Source organism: Pteropus medius, unplaced genomic scaffold (assembly GCF_902729225.1).
Source record: "Pteropus medius unplaced genomic scaffold, Ma_sr-lr_union100, whole genome shotgun sequence".
Classification (NCBI taxonomy): domain Eukaryota; kingdom Metazoa; phylum Chordata; class Mammalia; order Chiroptera; family Pteropodidae; genus Pteropus; species Pteropus medius.
Window position 1 is genome coordinate 212,945 of NW_024352839.1, and position 23,773 is coordinate 236,717.

Sequence of the window (23,773 nt, forward strand, 5' to 3'; positions counted from 1 at the left end):
GTCTCAGATCTTTATTGGTTGACACCATAATGCCCATGTGTCTGTAGGTCCTTCTATAATCCCCTCCAGTTTCAAAGAAAAAGGGGTTAGCCTTAGAGAACTTGTACCAATAAAATATACATGTACTTGAGGATGCTAACATAATTTTGTGACCGAATATCTAGACCCCCCCTGCAGTTTGGCTTCTGATGTTGCTCGAGTGACTAGGCTATTTTGCAGTTTAAACTCTGCCTACCTGATGAACTGCCTTCCCTGCATTGTCTATTTCACCACAAAACTTGTTTTTACCAGTTTATTTTGCAGATACCAAGGGAAACTGAGGCATTGGCCCCTGTTTTGTGACCCCTTTATTCCCCTGCTGACCATGTCTTATGACTCCAACTCTTGGCCATATCCCATGACTCTACCTACTGACCATGAGTCAACCGAAACTACCATTGTTCTTATCTCACAACCCCACTTGCTGACTACTGAGAGTCCAGTTGCCCCCTCCAATCAGAAAATGAATGACATAAGTTTATGGACTTGTTTCCCTAGCAACCCATCCCTCTGACTCTCGCTTTTAAAACCTTTGCCTTATTCTTCCCACCTCAGAGCATGTCTTCAGTTCATGCCAAAGGCTAGGTTCTTTGATTTGCAAATCATATCAGAATAAAACTCTTTAATTCCTCAGAATAGTCCTGTGGAACTTTGGTTTACATACTGAACGTTAAAATTTAGAAAACAGAGACTCCAAAAATAACAGTTGCCCACTATGAGTTTTATTGTAAATCCCTTTACTCTCCTTCTATACATAGCCTTTCCTTCCAAAAATAAGACTGGCTAAATGTTGTTGTTCTGAAACCCACCTTCCTTATCTAACACTTGGTGAACATTTTTCTATGCCAACAGGTAAACCTATAGAGCATCCATTGTAAGGGCTGTTTTTGAAAAGATGGAAGTACATTTCCAGTGTAAATTCCAAAAACTGGATGGTAGGTAAACATATAGTTTTCACACATACTATCAAATTCCCCGCTACAAAGTGTGGATGTAAGAAATGTCCAAACTTGAAGACAATTTTTATAAGTGTTTATTTGAGCCAAATTGATGACATATGCCAGGGAGCAAGATCTCAAATTCTCTGTGGAATAACAGTGAGGTTACTCTCCATAGAAGCCCTTTTATCATCCACAAATGCTTGTACCAACAATAATATGAGACTGCCTAATCCCCTGTGTATTAGTTTTCTGTGGCTGCTCTAACAAATTACAACAAACTGGGTCGTTTGAAACAATATTTATTCTCTCTCACAGTTCTGGGGCCAGAAGTCCGAAATCAAGGTGTCAGCAGGGTTAGACTCCCTCGAGAGACTCTAGGGGAGAATCTGTTCTTTGCCTTTTCCAGCTTCTGGTGGCTGTAGGTATTCCTTGACTTGTGGCCCCATCACTCTAATTTCTGCCTCCACGGTCACACTGCCTGTGAAATCTCTCTCCGCCTCACGAGTGGCACAGATTGGATTTAGGGTCCACCTAGACAATTCAGGATAAACTCCTCACCTCACAATCCTTAACTTAATTATATTTACAAAGACTGTTTTCTCAGATAAAGTAACATTCACAAGTTCCTGAGATTAGGATGTGGACATATCTTTTTGAGGTCACCATTCTGCCTGTTACACCCTGTCTTACTAACAGAATATTATACTTTTTAATTTTTATCATTCGGATAGGTAGGTGAAAACAGTTTCAGTATCATTTTAATTTGCATTTCTCTTTTCATATATTTAAAGGTCACTTAGATATATTTTTGTGAATTATCTGTTCATTTCTTTTATCCATTTATTTTTTGGTAGTTTTTTTTATCTTTCTTGCAATTTTAAGGGGTTTTTTTGGAATTGAGGTATAATTGACATGTTAGTTTCATATGTACAACATAACGATTCAATATTTGTATTATGGTAAAGTGAAGAAATTTTTTTTAAATATTAGGAATTCTATGCACTGAATTCACTCCCCCTAATTCATATGTTAAAGCTCTAAATCCCAGTACCTTAGAATGTGACTACATTTGGAGATAGGGCCTTTAAAGAGGTATTAAGTTAAAACGAGGCTGTCAGAGTGGGCCTTTTCCAATCTAAGTAGTGTCCTTATAAGAGGAGATTGTGATATACAGGGAGAGATACACCAAGGATTCCTGTGTAATGAGAAAAAGCTATATGAGGACACAGAAGGAGAAGAGAACTCAGGAGAAACCAAACCTTCCAAAACCTTGATCTTGGACTTCCAGCCTTCAGAACTGTGAGAAAGTTAATTTCCGTTGTTTAAACCACCCAGTCGGTAGTATTTTTGTTATGGCAACCCTAGCAAACTAATACAGGAATATTAGCCCTTTATCTGTTGATATATCTTGCAAATATTTCCTCAAAATTTGTAGTTAAATCTTTGAATATTTCAAAATTTTAATATTTTGTTTTTCTGCATCTGTTTCCTGAGTCATGGTTAGAAACTTCTTTCTTACACTAAAATTAAACAGGAATTCACCCATGATTTCCTCTAGGACCTATATGGTTTCATTTCTTACATTTATATCCCTGATCTGTTTAGAGTTTATTCTTGTGGTATGATGTGAGAGCTGAATAGAATTTTACTTTTTTCCAAATGCCAAACCACTTGTCTCAGCTATATGCTTATATTTTAACTTTTGATTTTGAGATAATCATAGATGTATATGCCATTATAAGAAATAATATAGAGAGATTCCCATACTTTTATCTAGTTTCCTTCAATGGTAAGTTCTTGTAAAACTATAGTACAATATCATGACCAAGACATCGACAGTAATACAATCCACAGAACTTATTTACATTTTGCTAGTTTTACACGCACCCATTTGTGTATCTCTGAGTATATTTAGTTCTGTGCAATTTTATCACATGTGTAGAGTCATGTGACCACCAACACCATCATGATTCCGAACAGTTCTATCACAAAGATCCCTTGTGCTAACCTTTTATAGCCAAAGCCACCTCCTCTCAACCCCACCTCCCAATCCCTGGCAGCCTCTAATCTGTTCTCCATTTCTATAGTTTTATCATTTTAAGAATGTTTTATAAATGGAATCATACAATTTGTAACTTTATGAGATTGCTCTTTCTCAGCATAATTCCCTGGAGATCCACTTAAGTTGTGTTTCAATGGTTCATTCCTTTTTATTGCTGAATGTTTTTCCATGATGTACATATGCCCTACTTTGTTTAACCATTTACCTGTTGAAGGACATCTGGGTTATTTCCAGTTTGGGGTTACTACAAATAAAGCTGCTATGAACATTCCTATTCAAGCATTTGTGTAAACATAAGTTCTCATTTCTCTGCGATAAATGGCCAAGAGTGTAGTTGCTGGGTTGTATGGTAGGCTATGCACTTACTTTTTATTGTGAAACTTCGCTTTATGTCCAGCAAAACACTGTATAATAATGGGGAAATGTGGGAAAGAACTTAAATATCCTACAATAGGGACATGGTTAAATAAATTATAGCATATCCAGACAAACAATGTAGTCAAAAAATTATGACAGAGTTTAAGATTTGATTCAAGGTAGATTACAAAACAGTATTGCAGTATGATTCCGTTTTGAATGAGAAAGTCCTATATGCCTATACCCACGTGTTAATTCACAGAGAAAAAGATGAAAAGATTTGGAATAAAATGTGTAAAGATGCTGTCTGTATGTGAACTTTACTTTAAGCTTGTCTGTATTCTCTTCATTTGGAATTAAGAATCTACTAATTTTACCATCAGAAAAAAATAATAGGAGATATGTGTATTGTTGTAGTGGTTTGAATTCTGGCTGAAGAGGCCTGAACTTTCTTCCTAGATGTGAAGCCTTTCAGATGCTCACACACTACCTTAAAGGTTCTAAACCGTAAATCCTAAGATTCTATACACAATAGAGTCCTCTTACTTGTTGCCCCACATTTACCTAGGCTCAGATCTCTTCTTGCCAACCTCTACACTAACCATTGCTCTAACAAAGAAATCACATTTGCCTTATAAATTGAAATTCTGCACATAGAAGAGGAAATGGGGCTTAGGCCTGATCTGGCTATGCAGAAATTCAGAACATCTCCTTGATCATCAGGAAGAAAAGGAAGTTGAATCTCTGGTCAAGATGGCAGAGAAGGTTAACACTATGCTCACCTTCTCCTACGACAATATCATAATTGTAACTAAGTTATAGAACAACCTGGAGAACAATCTTAAGACAAGATGAACAGAGAAGTCCTAGAGCTAAGGCTATAAAGAAGAAACCACCTCAAGACTGGTAGGAGGGGTGGTGACACGAAACAGGGTGATCCCACATCCACGTTTGGAGGTTAAAAATTGGGAGGGATATCTTGGCTACAGAAGTCTTCCCAAGGAGCAAGGGGTCCCAGCCCCACACCAGGGTCCCCAGCCTGGACACCAGTGCTGGGAAGAGAAGCCCCCACGACACCTGACTGTGAAAATCAGCAGGAATTCCATCTAGCCAGGTGAGAAGGAAGGATGCCGGAAACCCAAGCATCTTGTAAAGGGCCTCTGCACAGTCTCTCTCAGAGGCACTTACCCAGGGCTCTGGTGGTTGGGGAGGGGGTGGGGCACTAGAAACATGCAGGGAGAAACTGAGTTGTGTGGCTTTGGGGTAAAGGCTGGAGAGACAGCCACCATTGTCCTTGTGTTAAGCCCGCCCCCCAACATGGCCAAATATGAATCTGCATTAACCTGGTGAACAGCACTTCTCCCACCCTGGTGACTCCCTGAGAACAGTGCCTCATCCAACTCATGTACTACCCAAGGGTCTCTCAGTGGCTGAGACTTACAGCCAGCTGACACGTGGTGGCCAGCCTCCGGGTACACTTATGCTGAGTGATCCCAGGCCTAGTATTGATGGCAGCCAGACTTAGCTCCCAGTGTGGCCTCTCTCACTCAAGCACCACCAGGTCCAGCATAGGCAGCGACCAACCACAGACACTTTGTAGCTCTACTAGGTAACCCCACACCAGTCACAAGCTTGGAGATGACCTTGGCCTGCACCAGAGTCCCTCCCAAGTGGCCCCAGAACCAACACACCAATAGCTGGCTTCAGACCACAACAGAGCACCACCAGATTAGCCCCACAAACAGCACACTCAAAGGATGGTGTTGGCTGGTACCAGTGCCTGCTGGGTAAATCCTACTCTATGGGATCAGTCCTGGCACAGGAGCTGATACGCTGTGGTCATGGCCAATCCATACAGCCAGTCAGCCTGAGGGTCAATCTCACCCACTCATGTGCCAACAGCAATCAGGGCTCAACTACAACAAGAGGGCACAGACAACCCACACAAGTGACACTACTAGAGCAACCTGCTCAGGTGATCGGGTAGACTGTGCCAAGACACCTACTACATAAGGCCACCCAGCCAAGACTGGGAGAAGAAGCAGATCTACCTAATGCATAGAAACAAACACAGAGAGGCAGCCAAAATGAGGAGACAAAAATGTCCCAAATGAAAGAAGGGGCAATAACTCCAGAAAAAGAACTAAACAAAACAGAGGCAAGCATTCAAAAACTAGTGGGAGGGATGCTCAAGGAACTTAGAACTTCAACAATGAGATAGTAAGCATAAAAAAAGATATAGAAACCATAAAAAAGAACCAGTCAGAAATTACCATATTACGATAACAAATGAAGAATACACCAGGAAGAATCAATAGCAGATTAGATAAAGCAGAGGACCAAATCAGCAATTTTGAAGACAAGTTAGCAATAACAAATGAAGAATACACCAGGAGGAATCAACAGCAGATTAGATGAAGCAGAGGATCAAATCAGTGATTTGATGGACAAGGGAGCAGAAAACACCCAATCAGAACAGGAAAAAGGAAAAAGAATTTTAAAAAATGAAGATAGTTTAAGGGGCCTCTGGGACAACACCAAGCATACCAACATTCACATCATAGGAGTACCAGAAGGAGATGAGAGACAGCAAGGAATTGAAAACCTATTTGAAGAAATAATGAAGGAAAACTTCCCTATCCTGGCAAAGGAAATAGACATACAAGCCCAGGAAGCACAGAGAGTCCCTAATAAGATGAACCCAAAGAGGCCCACGCCAAGACACATCATAATTAAAATGACAAAGGTTAAAGAGACAAAGGTTAAAAGCAGTAAGAAAAAAGCTTTTAGTTGCCTACAAGTGAGCTCCCGTTAGACTGACAGCAGATTTCTCAACAGAAATTGTGCAGGCCAGAAGTGATTGACACAAAACATTCAAAGTGGTGAAGAGCAAGGACCTACAATCAAAATTACTCTACCCAGCAAGGCTATCATTTAGAATCAAAGGACAGATAAAGAGCTTCCCAGACAAGAAAAAGTTAAAGGAGTTCTAGTATAATAAATGTTAAGGGACTAGTATAATAAGAAAGAAAAAGATATAAACTATGAATAATAAAATGGCAATAACTATTTACCTATCAGTAAACACTTTAAAAGTAAATGGATTAACTGCTCCAATCAAAAGACACAGCATAGCTGAATGGATAAGGAAACAAGACTCATACATATGCTGCCTACAAGAGACTCACTTCAGATCCAAAGACACACACAGACTGAAAGTAAATGGGTGGAAAAGATATGCAAATGGAAATGAAAAAAAAATCTGGGGTAGCAATACTTACATCAGACAAAATAGATTTTAATACAAAGGCTATAATAAGAGACAGTGAAGGACATTTCATAATAATAAAGGGGTCAATACAACAAGAAGCTATAACCCTTGTAAATATTTATGCACCCAACATAGGAGCACCTACATTTATAAAGCAAATATTGATGGACATAAAGGGAGAGATCGACAGTAATACACAGGGTCCCCAAGCCCTGGGCCAAAGACCGGTACCAGTCCATTGCCTATGAGGAATCAAGCTACACAGAAGGAGGTGAATGATAGGCGAGCAAGTGAAACTTCATCTATATTTGCAGCTGCTCCCCAGTGCTAGGATCACTGCCTCAGCTCCAGCTCAGATCATTAGGCATTAGATTCTCATAGGAACACCAGTCCCTGGTGCCAAAAAGGTTGCGGACCACTGTAATAGTCATAGTGGGGGACTTTAACACCCCATTGACATCAATGGAAAAATCTTCCAGACATAAACTCAACAAGGAAAGAGTGGCCTTAAATGACACATTAGACCAGAAGGATTTAATTGACACTTTAAAAGTATTTCACCCTAAGCAACAGAATATACATTCTTTTCAAGTGCACATGGAACCAGCATTATTTGCAATAGCCTGGATATGGAGGCAATCTAAGTGCCCATCCATTGATATTTGCTTAAAGAAGTGTAAAAGTGGAAATTCTCCAGTTTCAGGGAAGTGGTATCTCCAGGCGCCAGCCCCTAGAGAGAGCAGTAACTCAGTTACAGGAAGGTGATATCTTCAGGCGCTAGCCCCAGGGAGAAGCGTAACATTCCAAGGTGAAGATGATAAAACTGTCTATCAGGCCCTGTTTGATCTGAGAGTTCCCTTTATCTGTGTGCAAAAAGTTAACGACTAACTTCTGCTTCTTGTAATTTATTCATTCAAAGATGTAGTGGGAGACCTTATAAGCTACCTCCTCGGGAAGCTAGGGGCTGATCTCCTTAACCCTGCGTGGTAGAGAGTCAGTCACCAGTCGGCTAATAAAGGCTCATAATTAATCTCAATTGGCTCCGTGGGTCTTAGAATCGTTCGCGCCATAACAGAAGATGTAGTACATATATACAGTGGAATATCAGCCATAAAAAAAGAATGAAATACTAACATTTGCAACAACATGGAATCTAGAGGGTATTAAGCTAAGTGAAGTAAGTCAGACAAGAAAAAGACAAATACCATATGATTTCACTTACATCAAGAACATAAATGAACAAACAATGGAAACATACTTGTAGATACAGAGAATAAACTGACGGTTTATAGATGGGAAGGGGTGTTGGGGGTCTGGGTAAAAAAGGTAAAGGAATTAATAAGTACAAACTGGTAGTTACAAAATAGTCGTGGGGATGTAAAGCACAGCATAGCAAAAACAGTTAATAATATGGTAATAATTATGTAGGTGCCAGTTGGGTACTAGTCTTATTGGGGGGGATCACTTTGTAAGTTATATAAATGTCTAACCACTATACTATACACCTGAAACAAATATAAAATAATACTGAATGTCAACTGTAAGAGAAAAAATTTTTTTTAAAAATTAAAAAGTAATCTGGAGAATCGAGATGATGACACTTTTTAGAAATAACACAGCAGAGATTCCCATTTCCACCTCTAGGAACCTTAAACCAATCCTTCAGAAAGTTAATTAACGACCTTAAAGAATCACATTCCCCAGTGAGCCACAGTGAAGAAAGTCAGATGGCTCCAGAAAGCAAATTTTGAATTGGAAAACGGAAAAGAGCTATTGTAATCAGGGAGACCCAACTTATTATTCAATAAATGTATATAGGCCCTATATCACACCCTTGAACAAATTCCTCTGAGTGGGTGAGTCATCCCACTTCAGAGTCTACACTACCCCTGAAATGACAAGAACCTATGTCCCCCTAAGGTCCAGGAACGGAATGTTAAGTTGGTGAAGACACGAGCTGGATGGCAAGGAGAAAGAGTTGCTCAGGAAAGTTAATGGTTAAATAAATTTAAAAATATTCACGTAATAGAAAATTAAGACAAATGCAAAGCTGTGGAAAATAATGAAGTTTATGGAATATTTTCAAGATATAATATTGGTAGAGAAATCACTTTACAAAACAAGTTGACCAATACAATTATATCAATATAAGGTGACAAAAACGTCTAGAGAGTTAAAACACCTATTTCAGTTACCTATTGCTGTGTAACCACCCCCCAATAGTTTGTGGCTTAAAACACCCCCCCCCAAAATTAGCTCATTATTCTGGGCTTTGGCAATTTAGCATGAGTGGTTCTTCTGTTGATCTTACTCTTGTGATGGGAGTCACCTGGTGGCTTGGTGGGGGCTGGATGGTCCAAAATGGTTTCACTAAAAGATCTGGCAGTTGTTGCTGTCAGGTGGGCCTAAGTCTCCGAGTAATTTTGGGCTTCAAGCAAGCTAGCCAGCCTTCAATACATGGTAATCTCAGGGCAGGAAGAAGAAAAGAACAAAAGCTGCTTTGTCTCAGAGGTCTCACACTGGTACTTCCGCCACATTCTATAAACAAAGTACATCATAAGGTCCTAATTGTGACCTAAGGATTTCAGAAGAAAGGAGAGCAAATACTCCCTCTTCTGAAAAGCAAAAAACAGAACAACCACAACAACAAAATCCCTGACCTTCAGCTTGGTTTCCTTTCCTCAAGGCATTTCTCTCATAGAACTGGACTGCAGGAGAAGTGGGAGGAGAGGGCTAAGGAGTTGGGAGACGGACCTTTCCTTAGAGCAGACTGGCTACACTGGTAGAAATTCATCATCTACCATACACATACTCACATGGAAGTAAAAAGGAGTTGGGAGCACTGCTAACTCTTCTTAGTATTCAGAGGATGAAACTTTCTCCAAGTTCACAGCTTCCTAGGGAGACAACTTTGGGAATGATGTAGTGCTGAAACAAGGAACCTAACCTCAGCTTCCACGGTAAATCTTCCTCCTAGGCTCTCCCCATGTCTTCCTAGGACTCAGTTCCTAAGGGACACCTCCAACTCTAAAAATCACTCCAAAACCAAGTTTGCTTTTTTGCTTGCGTGTAACCTTTATCCCACCAAATATCTGGCTCCCCTTTTGGCGACCATTCCTTGGCTATAAAGCTGGAGAAAAGAGTTAGCAGCAGGAAACCCAGGGATACAGACCTTAACAAAGGGAAGAACCTAAAATTGGCCCCTCAGCGGACGACACTGACTCCACAGATACCCCCCTCTGCGTTAAGATGTTGGGCACTGGAGGGGCAGGTGCCAAAAGGAAGGCAGCTCAGGTCAGGCTCCAGTGCCAGGCAACTCTGGTTAACACAGGCATCTGTAGTTTTCAGGCACAGATATACTTTCAGGGAGATCTTCAACAGACCCTTCAGGCCCAACGTTAAACCCAGAACTGCAGAAAGGAAGCTCTTCCTCGGTGACACAACCTAACTTCTAACTGATCACAGAATTAAAAGCCTCTTGCATCGCACTGGGTAACAAGGGCACTGTCTTCTGATGCGCTGTCTCAAAAGGCACGGCGCCACACACTCCACATCACAGCCAACCAACGTCATTTAAAAAGTTCGGCATCGGAGCAGGAACACTCAAACACAATCACGCACCCGTCACGGCCCCATCACCGCCCCATCACCGCGCAAAAACCCCGCCTCGTCACAGCCGCAAACGCTTACACACGCTCAAACCCTGAGCTCCAGCGTCCACACTGCGAGCGCCAGCGCGCCCAGACTCTGGTTACCAATCGGAGCAGGACGAATTTGAGAACTAAATGAGGAGAATCAGAAAAGAGCTGCGATGTAAGTTCTTTCCCAAAGCTGCCTGGGGGCGGTGGGAAATGTAGTTCAAAGCCGGAAAGCCCGGATGTGCAGAAGGCCCCCCGCGGAGGCCGCGGTGGCGAAGACCGAGCCGCGGAGACACTCGGGAGGTACCGCTGGCGCGGGAGTACGCAGGCGCAGACGGCTGGCTAGTGGTCGGAGGTGAGGCTGGCGGGTGCTAAAGGCGAGTAGGAGGCGGGTGATGGCGGGGCCTGGGGGCAGTGCCGAGGAGGGAGGCGAGAACCTGGGCTGGGGGAAGCGAGGAAGGAAGAGGGAACCTAGGACCGGGGAGGAAAGTGAGAGTCCGGCGTCGAGAGAAAGCGATGAGGGAAGGGAGAAGCTAGGCAAAGGAAGGACGCGGGAGCCAAGGCCGGGAACGCAGAGGAGGGAATAGGGAGCCCGGGCTGGCGCGAGCCCAGGAGGGAAACGGGGATCCAAGCTGGAGAGATCCGAGGAGGGGACTGGAAGCCCGAGGAGGGAACTGTGACCTCGACGTGGGCAGGAATTATTTTTTCTCCCCGCCCCCGTGAGGAAACCCCGGCTCTCAGAGCGCGGCCTGGCACACATGGAGGTTCAGTTTCTGTAGCTTTTTGTGCCTGTCCTTGGGTGTGTTTGGGCACGTGTTACTCCATGTGATGTTGTGGCACCGCTTGGTTGTGAAAGTGATAGGGTCTCAGCATGTGTCTAATTTTTTAACTAGGTGAGAGTTGATTTGTGTTTGAGACTGTATGCGACTTTGGAGAGGCAACCATAAGGGGTTTGTGAGTGAAATTTTTCTACTTCGTGTAGAAGTATGTCATGGGCTCTGTGAGATTATGTGTGACACGAGTGCCTGTAGGATAGTGGTTGTGTCTTGAGTGATATAAGTGTACATATATCTAATTTCTGAAGTATTCTGTGTGCTCAGTCCGTGGCGACTGTGAACGTGGTTCATTGTGTAATTGAAATGGAGCGCTTGAGGAATTGGATGCATGACTAATTAAGTATGTAGTGTTTAGATTATCTGAATATTGGTTATTTTATGTGCCTGTAGAATTTGACTCTATGGTAACTAGACAAAATAAGTAGAGATTTTTTAAATGGAGAGGATGAAGTAAAATTAAAATAATTTTCGGGTGGTAGGATATTATAGTGGGAAACCCCATATCGACTAATGACCAAAATGTTGAAATCAGTAGGACCCATAAGTGCCACTCTCAAAATTTCTATTTGGGTGAATTTTTTTTTTTCCTGCTGCTGGATGAATTCCTGGGCAGATTTAATAATTCTTTCAGTCATTTTGAAGGTAATAAAAAAATCTGTTGGGCATTTAAACACAAGATCAGTCTCATAATAGTCATTTAACTAAGTAAAATATTCATTGTAGAAATCAGTACCTCAAACTTGTTTTAAAAGCAGAAAATTCTTCTTCCTTGATGGAAGCCTGCTGTGGGAAAGAGTACATGATCAATTTCTTCTGTAATTCCTCAACCTCTATTTTGTCTCCTCTTTACTCCCTCTAGGTGGGTAGTCTCCAGCTAGAATGGATCGGGAGCTGAAAAAGGAAGTCAAAAGTCAGGAATAGGAAGAGGCTAACATGACTGCTCCAATTATAATTTAGTGTAAGTTATCTCTTCCTTTGTAAGAGAACCCACTGGGAACTTCCAGGTACACTTTTCTTCTCATAGGCATAGCCACTTATCCAGCTGCCTCCCCAGTGCTTCCTCTGGGCATGCTGTGGCCCTGCTCTAGTGAGTGTAGTCTCTCCAGTCCTCTTGGACAGGAGGATCCAAGTCAACTCAGGTAGGCTCCATCCATGGATTCCCCATTTAGAGCTCAGGTGAGAATTAGCCAACTAAGTTACTTTGCCCTCCCAAATCCTGGATACATTTACAGTTTTCACACACATCCTCTTATCACTTCGGTTCCCAGTGGCATCAGGGTGTGAGTTACTGTCCTGTTAAAAACTCAGAGGTTTGCTGGAAAAAAATCATAAGAAGGTAATAGACTTCATATATTTATATATGTGTGCGTGCGTGTGCACAGATGTGTAGATAATGTATCAGAAAACTATGGGAAGTGGCCAGTGGCCATCAAAAACATAAGATATGATGTGTTAAAAAAATTTTTTATGTTTCTAAGGGACTCAGAAATTAGGACTTGAATAAATGGATGAGAAGACACAACATGATAAAGTGTCAAAACTCCTTAACGTTTCATGCAATTCCATTAAAATTTCAGTAGAATATTTGAATTTTCTGAAATTCTTAGGAGAAAACAAACAAGCCAGAAATTCTGAAAGAGAAAAATAATGAAGGGGGAGGTAGCCCTACGTGATACTGAAATGCATTTTAAAACTGTAATAACTGCAGGGTGTGATCTTGGCAATTAAATGAACACATCAGTGGAACTAAATATAAAATCCAGATCTAGTCAAATACATAAAGGAAATAAAGTGTATGATTAAGATGGCAGTTTGGTGAGTGGAGGAAATACAGGCTATCAAATACCTGCTGATACTAAACCAGATGGCCCATAATCTTTTCTTTTTTTTGTCATTTTTGTGGGAAAAAGTCAAATGAGAAAGTATAAAAAATTATTTTAAGTAAATAAAGGATTAATTTCTTTCCTTTTACAAAGATCTAATGTCAATCTAGAAAATAAAAATAACCTGATAGAAAAGCAAAAGAATAATAAGATATCGTTCACAGACAAGAAACTAAAGAAGTTTTTTAAAATTAGGAAATAAGCTTATCTTCTCTCACAATAAGAAAAATAAAAATAAAAACTATACCTATTAGATAGGCAGGCATCAAGAAGTTCGTATCAATCGTATTCATAAGGGGTGACAGGTATTCTCATGTAGCGCTGGTGACAGTGTAAATGGTAGAACCTTAATGGAGAGCGGCTTGGAAGTCGTTAATATCAGTAGGCTGCTTAGGTAAGAAAAGATGGTGCTAACAGAAAAGGGGAGCTTTCCCAAAATTTAACCCATTGCCCCAAGAGCCCGTGTCTCTGCCTCTGGGGATAAAATAAGATTTGTCTGATCCTCTCCCGCTGTATATATGTGGGATGTGCAGAGTAGACAAGGACCAAAGCAAGGGAAATGGAGGCAATTTTACTTGAGTCATAAGAGAGCTGTAAGGCATAGTGCGTGTAGTGGTATGTGGCATCTTTTCATCTTGGCTTTCCCTTCTTAGGAACCACCCCTTTCCAAAGAGGATCCCAAAGGAAAACTGACCATCCCTTGCAGAACTCAAAACTATGGCTCAGGTGAGGTGATAGTTTCTCTCTACTTTCTGAATAGTCTACCCACCACACCCCCCAAGGATGTTTGAGCATTTGCCTTACTTGTATTAAATCTTTTTGTCTATCTTTTCCTTCAGGGAAGTGGTCCTCATTTCTTCCCATATTGACTAGATAAGCCTTTACCTTCCACAAGTGCTGCTTGTAATTTTAACCAGTGTTCATACATTAAATTGGTATGTCATTTAACATGTTTCTCAGTCTTCTTCCAGAAGCAGTGCTGGGACAAAAATGCATTTTCTCAAGTTAAATGAGAATATATTACTGCACAAACTTCATAGATAAAAACAGTCAAGATGGAGATGGAATTGATAGATTGCTATTAGTAAGTGACAAGGAGTCCTGTCTTGAGGCTTTAAGACTAGAGCTGTGCTTGACAGATTCCACAAAAACTGAGACTCATGTATTTCTCCAGTCTGTTCTTCGATTTTGCTCCTAGCTGCTAACAACTCCTAAAAATCTGTGGCCTGCCAATAACACACTCTGGTATACTAATGGCGTTATAGATTTATTCCTATTTTAGAATTTCTTCTAATTTTTAAGTTTAGAGGCAGAGGTAAACATATTTGCTTTTATCACCCTACTGAACCAAGAGTATAACTCTTGAAATATTTTGCTCTTGTTTTCAAAAATATTTCTCTTGGTGTTTTCTTTCAGAACTTCTATATTGGTTCTCTTCTCTTTGAAGTCTCCTGTTCCTATTCACAATCCACCACTATTATTATATTCTAACAATGTTCAAATAATTTTAATCCTAAATTGCCATTCCGAGTGTTAAAACCGTAGTGGTGAGTCTTATTCTTTGTATCACAGTTCCCTCATCCCCATTGATGTCATCTTTATTTGGGTGCCTCTTTCATGGCAGTCACTCATCTTCCCATTTAACACCTTTGCTCCTTTTCCAGTCCTTTAAATGCTCACCACAGTGCTCAGTTATGGATCTTTGTGTATCTTACGCTTTTAGGCTTAACTTTTTAAAAAAAAATTGTGGTAAAATAGACATAACATAAAATATTTACCATTTTAACCCTTTTTAAGGGTACAATTCAGTGCCATTAAGTACATTCACATTGTTGTGTAAGCAACACTACTATTTCCAGAACTTTTTCATCATCCCAAACAGAAACTATACCAATAACATTAAACAATAACTCTTATCTTAAAGTTTTTATATCATCAGACTCAAAGCACATTAGAGGAATGTATAAATGCAGTCCCTTAGGGGAGAGAACAATATTAAAATGCTCATTGACAATTTATTAATGATAATATAGTGTTGCATTTCATAACTATGACGCACATCTCCTTTTATGTAAATCTTTAAAATTCTCTCAGGAATGTTGTGTTGTTTTCAGTGTTCCAGTCTTGCAAATGTTTTGTTATATGTATTAATCACTAGGTATTTTTTTATGGTATTGTAAATGGTATTCATTTTTATTTCAAGTTCCCCTTGTTTATGGCTAGTACATGAAAATGCAATTGATTTTTGTATATTGGCCTGCAGTCTTTCTCAACTAACTTATTCTAGTAATTGTTTTGAATATTCTTAAGGATTTTCTACATAGACAATGATGTCATATATGAATAATGACTCTTTTCCATCCAAGCTCCTTTCATTTCTGTCTTGCTTTATTACACTGTCTAGAACCTTCAGTACAACGTTGAATAGAAGTGGTGAGAACAGACATTTTTGGCTTCTTCCTGACTTAGTGGTAAAGCATTCAGTCTTTCAGTGTTTAAGTATGATGTTAGCTAAAGGTTTTACATAGATGCTCTTTATCAGATTAATAAGGTTAAAGAAGTTCTAGTTTGCTGATATTTTTTATCACGAGTGGGTGTTGAATTTTGTGAAAAGTTTTTTCTCCATTGTATGGCTCTTCTCTCTGTCTTTTTTTTTATTAACAAGGTGAATTATACTGATTGACTTTGAAGTGTTAAACCAACTTAGTAGCCCTAAGATAAACCCCACTTGGTCAGTATATTTATGTGTGTGTGTGTGTGTGTGTGTGTGTGTGTCTATGTATGTATATATATATATTGCTTGATGTATTTGCTAATACATTGTTAAGAATCTTTTGTCTGTGGTTCATAAAGAATCTGGTCTGTCGTTTTTCTTGTAACATCTTTGTCTAGTTTTGGTATCAGGGTAGTGCTATCTTGTAAAATGAGTTGAGACGCATTCTCTCCTCTTATTTTCTGAAAGAATTTGTGTAGAATTGATATTGTTTGTTCTTCAACTGTTAGAATTTACCAGGGAAGCCACTTGATCCTTGAGACTTCTTTGTGGGAAGGTGTTTAATTGACAGTTCATGTTCCTTAATAAGACTTAGGGCTTAAAAAAAAAAAAGACAGGGCTATTCAGGTTATCAATTTATTTTCTGAAGTGAGCCTTTGTAGTTTGTGTCTTTCAAGAAATTTTGTCCATTTTATCTCAGTTGTAAAATTTATCGGCATAAAATTGTTGAAAATATGATGTTTGTACAATCTTTAGCAGTGCCCTTCCTATTATGGGTAATTTCTTTCTCTTTTTCTCTTGGTCAGTTGGCTCCAGGTTTATCAATTTTATTGATCTTTTCAAAGTACCAACTTTGGATTTCATTTATTTTCTCCATTGTTTTTCTGTTTCCTGTTTCTTCACTTCTACTGTTATCTTTTTTAACGCCTTTCTTTTTCATCACTTTGGGTTTAATTGACTCATTCTAGTTTTGTAGAGAGATGCTTATATCATTGACAGGAGACTTTCTTTTTTTTTCTAGTAGGAACATTTTATGCTATAAATATCCCTCTAAGCACTGTTTGAGTAGCCTTCAACAAACCTTGGCATGTTGCATTTTCAGTTTCATTCAGTTGAATATATTTTCTAATTTCCTTTGTGAGTTCTTTTTTGACCCATTGGTTGTTTAGAAGTAGTATGTTTAATTTCCAAATATTTGGAAATTTTCCAGATAGCTTTCTGTCATTGATGTGTAGTTTAATTCTGTGCAGTCAGAGAACGTACTCTGTATGATTTCAGCCTTCTTAAATTTATGGAGACTTTTGTAGCACAAATTATAGTTTAAGTTGATGAATGTTTTATGTGCACTTGTAAAGAATGTATATCCTGGTGTTCTTGAGTGCCATGTTCTCTAAATAACCAGGTCAGTTTGGTTGATTGTGAATGTAAAGTCTTCTATGTCTTTATTGATTTTCAATCTGTTATAGCAGTGACTGAGTGAGGAAAGTTGAAATCTTCAATTATAATTGTGGCTTTCTCTGTTTTTCCTTTTTAGTTCTATCAGTTTCTACTTAATGTATTTTGAAGTTCTGTTTTTAGGCGGATTTACATTTAGGATTGTTGCATGCTCTCATGCATTGACGCCCCTCTATCATTATGAAATGCCTCACTTAATCACTGATAATATTCTTTGTTCTGAAATAATTTGTTTAATATTATTATAGCCATTCAAGCTTTCTTATGATTAGTATTTACATAGTATTCCTGTTTTCCATTCTTTTTAACATACTTATGTTTTATATTTATAGTGAGTCTTTTACAGACAGTATATAGTTTAGTCTTACTTTATTCTCCAGTCTGACACTCTACCTTTTCATTAGTTTCAGTCCATTTTTATGTAATGTAATTATTAATAATTTTGGTTTAAATATACCACCATGCAATTTTTCTATTCTTCCCAATTGTTTTAAATTTTAAATTTTTATTGTTTCTTTTTTTTCTCTTCTTTTGTTTTCTTTTAAATTGAGAAATTGTTTCATGATTCTGTTTTTTTCTCTGTTATTCACTTATTAGAAATACCTCTATTTTTTTAGTGGTTGCCCTAGGCCAAGGGTTGGCAAACTATTGCCTGAAGGCTAAATCAGGCATGCCTCCTGGTTTTATAAATAAAGTTTTATTGGAATGCAGCCAATTGCCAAAGTGTTTTGGATAGCTTATGTTGCTTTCTCTTCAAGTTCACTGCTCTTTCCTTATTCACTGTCTAATCTGCTTTTACTTACATCTATTATATTTTTCACATCATATGTTTTTACTAGAAAGCCTATTTGATCCTGTTTGTTATCTTCAGTTTCTCTCATCACGGTCATCTTTTCCTCTACATTCTTGAGCTTATGGAGCATATTGACAATACTTGTTTTAACATCCTTATTTATTAAATCCATTACCTCTGTTATTTTGGGTTGGGTTTTTTTCCCCCCCTCTTGAATATGGAATCTCTTTTCCTGATGCTTTGCATGCCTGGAAATTTTTTACTTGAATTTTAAATTGCCGGATGCTGTATTTTGTTATAGTCCTTTAAAGGGTTAGTTACTTCAGATCATTTTGGCCCTCTTGAGGCTTGCTTTAAAGCTTTTTTTAGTGTAGAGTAGCATTTGCTCTAGGACTAATTTAGTCTCATTACTAAAGTCACCAACCCGTAGCCCATGGACCAGATCCAGCTTGCTCTCTCTGTCTCTGTCTCTCTCTCTCTCCCCCCTCTCTCCTCCTCCTCTCCCTCCACCCGCCTCTCTGTGTGTCTCCCCCTCCCCCTCTCTCATACTCCTTCCTCTTCAGTATTTTGCCTGGCAATTCTAGCTGTTTTGGACTCTCCAAACTCTGATCTCTTTCTTAAAATCAGGGAGACTGCTGGGTTGATTGTGTTCCCTCTCCCTGTGCTGTGACCTGGAAACTTTGTGTCCCTTCTTGGAGGGATTACCATTCCATGCTGTCAGTTGACCAGTGCTTGAAACCATGCTTAATATATATTTTGCATTTTACCGTTTGGGGGTTGTTTTTGGTCGGAGAGAACTTCTTATAGTAGTTTATTTCCATTGACATGGAAGTGAGAGAATATTGATCTGTTTGTTTTGTTTTATTAAACAGTTAAGTTGGCTCGACCCGTTTTATTAGACAGTTAAGTTGGCTCGACCCAAACCTCGAACTTCAGACTTACTGATGGTGGCAACTTGAATCCTTGCTTTCTTTTATGTTTAACCGGGATGCTTGGGTTCTGGCCCATGCATGCCTAATTGAGATATCAGCCAAAGGTGTGAACATAGTCCATCAGACCTTTTGCCAACTTTTGATTGGATTGTTTTTTTATTCTAGTGTTGTAAGAGTTCTTTATATTTTCTAGAAATGAGTCTTTTGTTAGATAAAAGTACTATGAATATCTTTTCCTAGTGTTTGACTTGATTTTTAATTTCCTTAATGACATTTTTAATTTTGACAAAATCTACTATATTGGGTTTTTAAATTTTATCATCCATGCTTTCTGTGTCCTATCTCAGAAGTCTTTGCATACTCCACTGTTGTGCATATTTTATTCTTTATTTATCAAATAAGAATTGTGGCTTTAGGTTTTTCCTTTTAAGTGAATAATCCATTTCAATGTAATTCTTTTGCATGCTATAAGGTCGGGTTGAAGTTTTGTGTTTTTTTAATGGATAATCAGTTTTTCCAGGATCATCTGTGAAAACACATCCTTTCTCTACTGAGTGATCCTGGAGCCTTTTGTTGACAATCATTTGACCACATGTATGTAAGTGTACTTATGTAGTACATTTTATTGGTTTATATATTTATCCTCTCACCAGTGTTAACACCGTCATATTAAGTCCTGAAATCAAGTTATATGAATCTTCCATTTCTACTTTTTTAAACTTGTTTTAGATATGCTATGTTTTACTTTTCCATGTGAATTTTAGAATCAACATATTGATCTCTGTAAAACAACCTTGTTGAATTGTTATTGTGTTTTTGAAGACTATAGATTGGTTGGAGATAATTGGTAAGTTGACAGCAGTAAGTCTTCTAACTCATGGACTTGGTGTATCTCCACATTAATTTAGGTTTTTAAAATTTCCCCTCAGATGCTTTTTGTAGTTTTCAGTGCACAGGTCTTACAGATTTATTTTTAATTTTATACTTTAATAATTTCATTTTCAGTTGTTTTTTATTTGTATATAAAAACAGAATTTTTCTTGTATTTTGATATTAGTATCCTGTGACCTTGCTCAATTCATTTATTGTTTCTAGTACTTTTTTTATAGATTCCTTAGTCGTTTCTACATATCTGATCACATTATCTGTAAATACAGTTTGCCTTCTTCCTTTCCAGTCTATGTGTCTCATATTTCTTTATCATTCTTTATGCATTGTCTATAGTGTTGAATAGAATTGGTGAGAGCAAATATAAGTAGATATTAAATTTTATCTAATTTTTTTTTCATTTGAAAAGATCATATATAGTTTTCCTACTTTATTCTCATATTATGGTGGTTACATTATTGGTTTTCAGATGTTATACCAACTATGCATTCCAGGGATAAGCACCACTTGGTCAGAATGTGTTATGCATCTTATATATCACCTTACTCAATTTGCTAATGTTCTGTTAACGTTTTTGTTCGGTATTCATCTAGGGTACTAGTCTGTAATATGCTCTCAGTGTCTTCTGGTTTTGGTAACAATGTAAAATTCTCTTTGTAAAATTGGAAAGTATTCTATTTTTTAAAAGGAGTTTGTGTAATATTCTCATTAACTCTTAAATGTTTGATAGAATTTACTTTGAAGACTTCTGGGCCTAGAAAAATCTTCGTGGGAACTTTTTAAATGGCAAAATCGATATCTTTAATAGTTTAGGTTTTTCATGATTTTTTTTCTTTGAGTACATGTTTTTTAAGGGAAAACATTTGTCTTTTCATCTGCATTATCTGATTTATTGCTTTTTATTTGTTTATAATCTTCCCTGGTTACTTATTTAGTATATATAGGATCTGACAGTGGCCATATTAGTGTTTAATCCACTTAACTAGAGGTTCTTTAATTTTATTGGTACTTTCAAGAATTTGGCTTCAGGTTTCATTATTTAATTTGCAAGCATTTGGGGCTTGTCTGGATACATTGTTTCTACTGATACCTAATTTAGTTCTTTTGTGGTCAGAGAACATAGTATGATTTGTCTTCAATCTATTGAAGTTTGATTATGTTCTGTCTTGGTGCATAGTCTATTTGCTCGTGGAAAAAATATGCATTGTGAAATTGCAAGTGGTGTTCTATAAATATCAAGTGAGTTAGGTGGTTGTCAGCATTCTTTAGATTATAAATCTTTATAATCTTTGTAAAGATTAAAATCTTTACAGATTTTCCCCACCTTTGGTCTACTTCTTTCGGTTACTGGCAAACAACATCAACCATGACTTAGGACGCTTTTTATCTCATTTTACTTTTGTTAAGTTTTGCTTCATGTGTTTCGAAACTGTTATTTAAGTACATATACATTTGTAATTGTTATACTTTTTTGATGTATTTTCTCTTTAATTGTTATGAAATATTCCATTGTCTGTAGGAATAATACTCTTCAACTTGAGATCTATTTTTTGCTTTTACTATAACCATATCAGCTTTCCCACGTGTGGTGTTTATGTTTTTTCTGTCTTTTTTCCTTTAGGGTATTTGTGTGTATGGTATTTAAACATGTCTCTTGTAGACAGGACATATTTGAGTGTTGCTTTTTTATACATCCTAATAATCTTGGCCTTTTTTATTGGAGTGTTTAGTCCATTTGCATTTAATACATTAAAGGGATAGTTGAATTTAGGGCTGCCATTTTGCTATTTATTTCTGATTGCTTAACCTGTTGTGGGTTTTTAAAATCCATTTAACTATATATTATAGGGCAATTTTAAGTTCACAGCAAAATTGAGTAGAAAGTACAGAGAGTTCCCATTTACCTCCTACCCTTACACATGCATAGTCTTCTCCATTGTCAATATCTTGCACCAAAGTGGTGCATTTGTTACAGTCAAGGAATGTACCTTACACATCATTACCACCCAAAGTTCGTAGTTTATATTAGGGTTCATTCTTGGTCTTGTGTGCTCCGTGGATTTTGAGAAATGTATATTGACGTGTATTCACTGTTATAGTATTATACAGAATAGTTTCACTGCCCTAAACATCTTCTGTTCTCTACCAAATCATCCCTTCCTCTCCTCTAATATCTGGCAACTTCTGATCTTTTTACTGTCTCCATAATTTTGCCTCTTCTACAATGTCATATAGTTGGAATCATAAAGTATCTAGCGTTTTCATGTTGGCCTCTTAGACTTAGTAATGTGCATTTAAGGTTCCTCCTAACATATTTTTGTATATCTCTTCAAACTCCTGCTGTATTTTATGTCAAATACATTTTAATAATATATATTCATTTCTCTATTGACATTTTAGTTATCTCTATTTGTATTATTTTGTGGTTGTTTTAGGGATTGCAACATGCTTCTTTAGCTTAGAAGTCATACTGAATTACTTAAGGTAAATTACATCGATCTTGCCACATTTAAGTCTTATTTACTGACCTCACCATGTTTTGGTTTGTTTGTTTGTTTTTCCATATATGAGATATTTATGTTTGTAGTAACTGGTTTTAGAATGCTTACTTTAAACCAATGGCCTACAGCCCACAGGCCAAATCCAAACTGCTGCCTAATTTTGTAAAAACTGTACATTAGGGATGGTTTTCGTAGTTTAAATGTGTGAAAATATGCAAAAGCAGAATATTTCTTATCTGTGGAAGTTTTATGAAATTCAAATTTTAGTTTCCATACATGAAGTTTTATTGAAACACAACTTTGCTCATTCATTCTGAATATATATTATTATGGCTGATTTCATGCTAAAACAGCAGAAAATGTCTACCAGTGCATGCTTGAAACAGTCATGTCTATTAAAGAAGGCAAGAAATGGATATTGTTGGGTTAATTCAGACCATAGCCCCTCCACGTACTCAGAAGACATATGGCTGCCCAGTCAGCAGCCATAAGGAAGGCAGTAAACAAAGAGCAGTGTTTGCTCCCAGGGATGTTTTCTGTTGTTCCCATGGACGTTATCTGCTCCTGTAACTAAGCAGCACATCTTACTCCAATCTGCCTGAGAAGGTGGCTACTCCCGTAATGAGATAACCCTTCCCTCTGTTTGTGTGTATAAAAACTCTGCTCGCTCTTGGTCAGGTGCTGTTTTCTTGCAGCTTCAACTAACTGCTATCGGAGCTCCTCTGCCTTGTGAGTAATAAATGGCATGTCTCACCCCTTTGGTACGCCTTGGGGTTTTTTGCAGAATATCCAAAACCCAGGTGCAAGTTCCAGCCTGGAGCTCTTGTGTTACAGATATTTTCTTATATTTACAGACACAGTCTTTTATATATACCTGTTCTCATCCTTTTTTTTTCTTCCTAAAGAGCTTAGTTATCATTGGGTGACATTTTTACTTTTAACCTGAAGAACTCTCTTTACCATTTTTGATGGTTCAGTACTGCTAGTGATGAATTCTTTCATATTTTATCTGAAAATTACTTTATGCTAACTTCCTTTTTAATAGATAATTTCTCTGAATAATTATTTTTTGGTTGATATCATCTTAGACTTTCAGCAGTTTGATTAGAATTTTCTGAGGTATGTTTTCTTTTTTATCCTTTTGAGGTTCATTAAATTTGGTATGTAAGTTAAAGTTTTTAATAACTTTGAATATGTTAGGTCATTATTGCCTTAAAATTTTTTCAGACTTTTTTTTTCTTTTTGCGACACCAATTATATTTGTATTTGATTACGTTGAAATTGACCCACAGATCTCTGTGTTTCCATTCATTTTTTCTTATTTTTTATTCTTCCTATTCAGATTGCTTAATTTCTATAGGTCTATTTACAAGGTTGCTGATTCTTCTTTTTTCTATTTCCAGTCTGCTATTGAGACTATATTGTGAATTTTTTACATCAGTTATTGTACTTTTCACCCCTAGAATTTTCATTTGGTGCTTTTTTATAGTTTAAATTCTGGTATTCCATGCCAGGTTTTCTATTAGTTATTTTTTTTTTTAATTAAAATTATTGAGGGACATTGATTAATAAAATCAAACAAGTTTCAAGTGTACAATTCAACAATATCTCATATTTGTTATACTTTGTGTTCACCACCCAAAGTTAGATTTCCTTCCATCACCAAATATTTGACCCCTTTGA

At 37.7% G+C, this 23,773-nt stretch overlaps 1 protein-coding gene across 1 annotated transcript in view; it reads left to right on the plus strand.

The window, feature by feature from the left end:
* The first annotated feature begins 10,540 nt into the window (after nucleotides 1–10,540).
* Nucleotides 10,541–23,773, plus strand: part of ZNF567 (zinc finger protein 567) — a 28,948-nt gene continuing 15,715 nt past the window's right edge. The window contains exons 1-3 of the mRNA XM_039850141.1: nucleotides 10,541–10,663; nucleotides 12,004–12,102; nucleotides 13,681–13,753. Coding sequence (XP_039706075.1) covers nucleotides 13,745–13,753 — 9 coding nt within the window. The 5' untranslated portion in view covers nucleotides 10,541–10,663; nucleotides 12,004–12,102; nucleotides 13,681–13,744. The remainder of the gene's footprint in view (nucleotides 10,664–12,003; nucleotides 12,103–13,680; nucleotides 13,754–23,773) is intronic.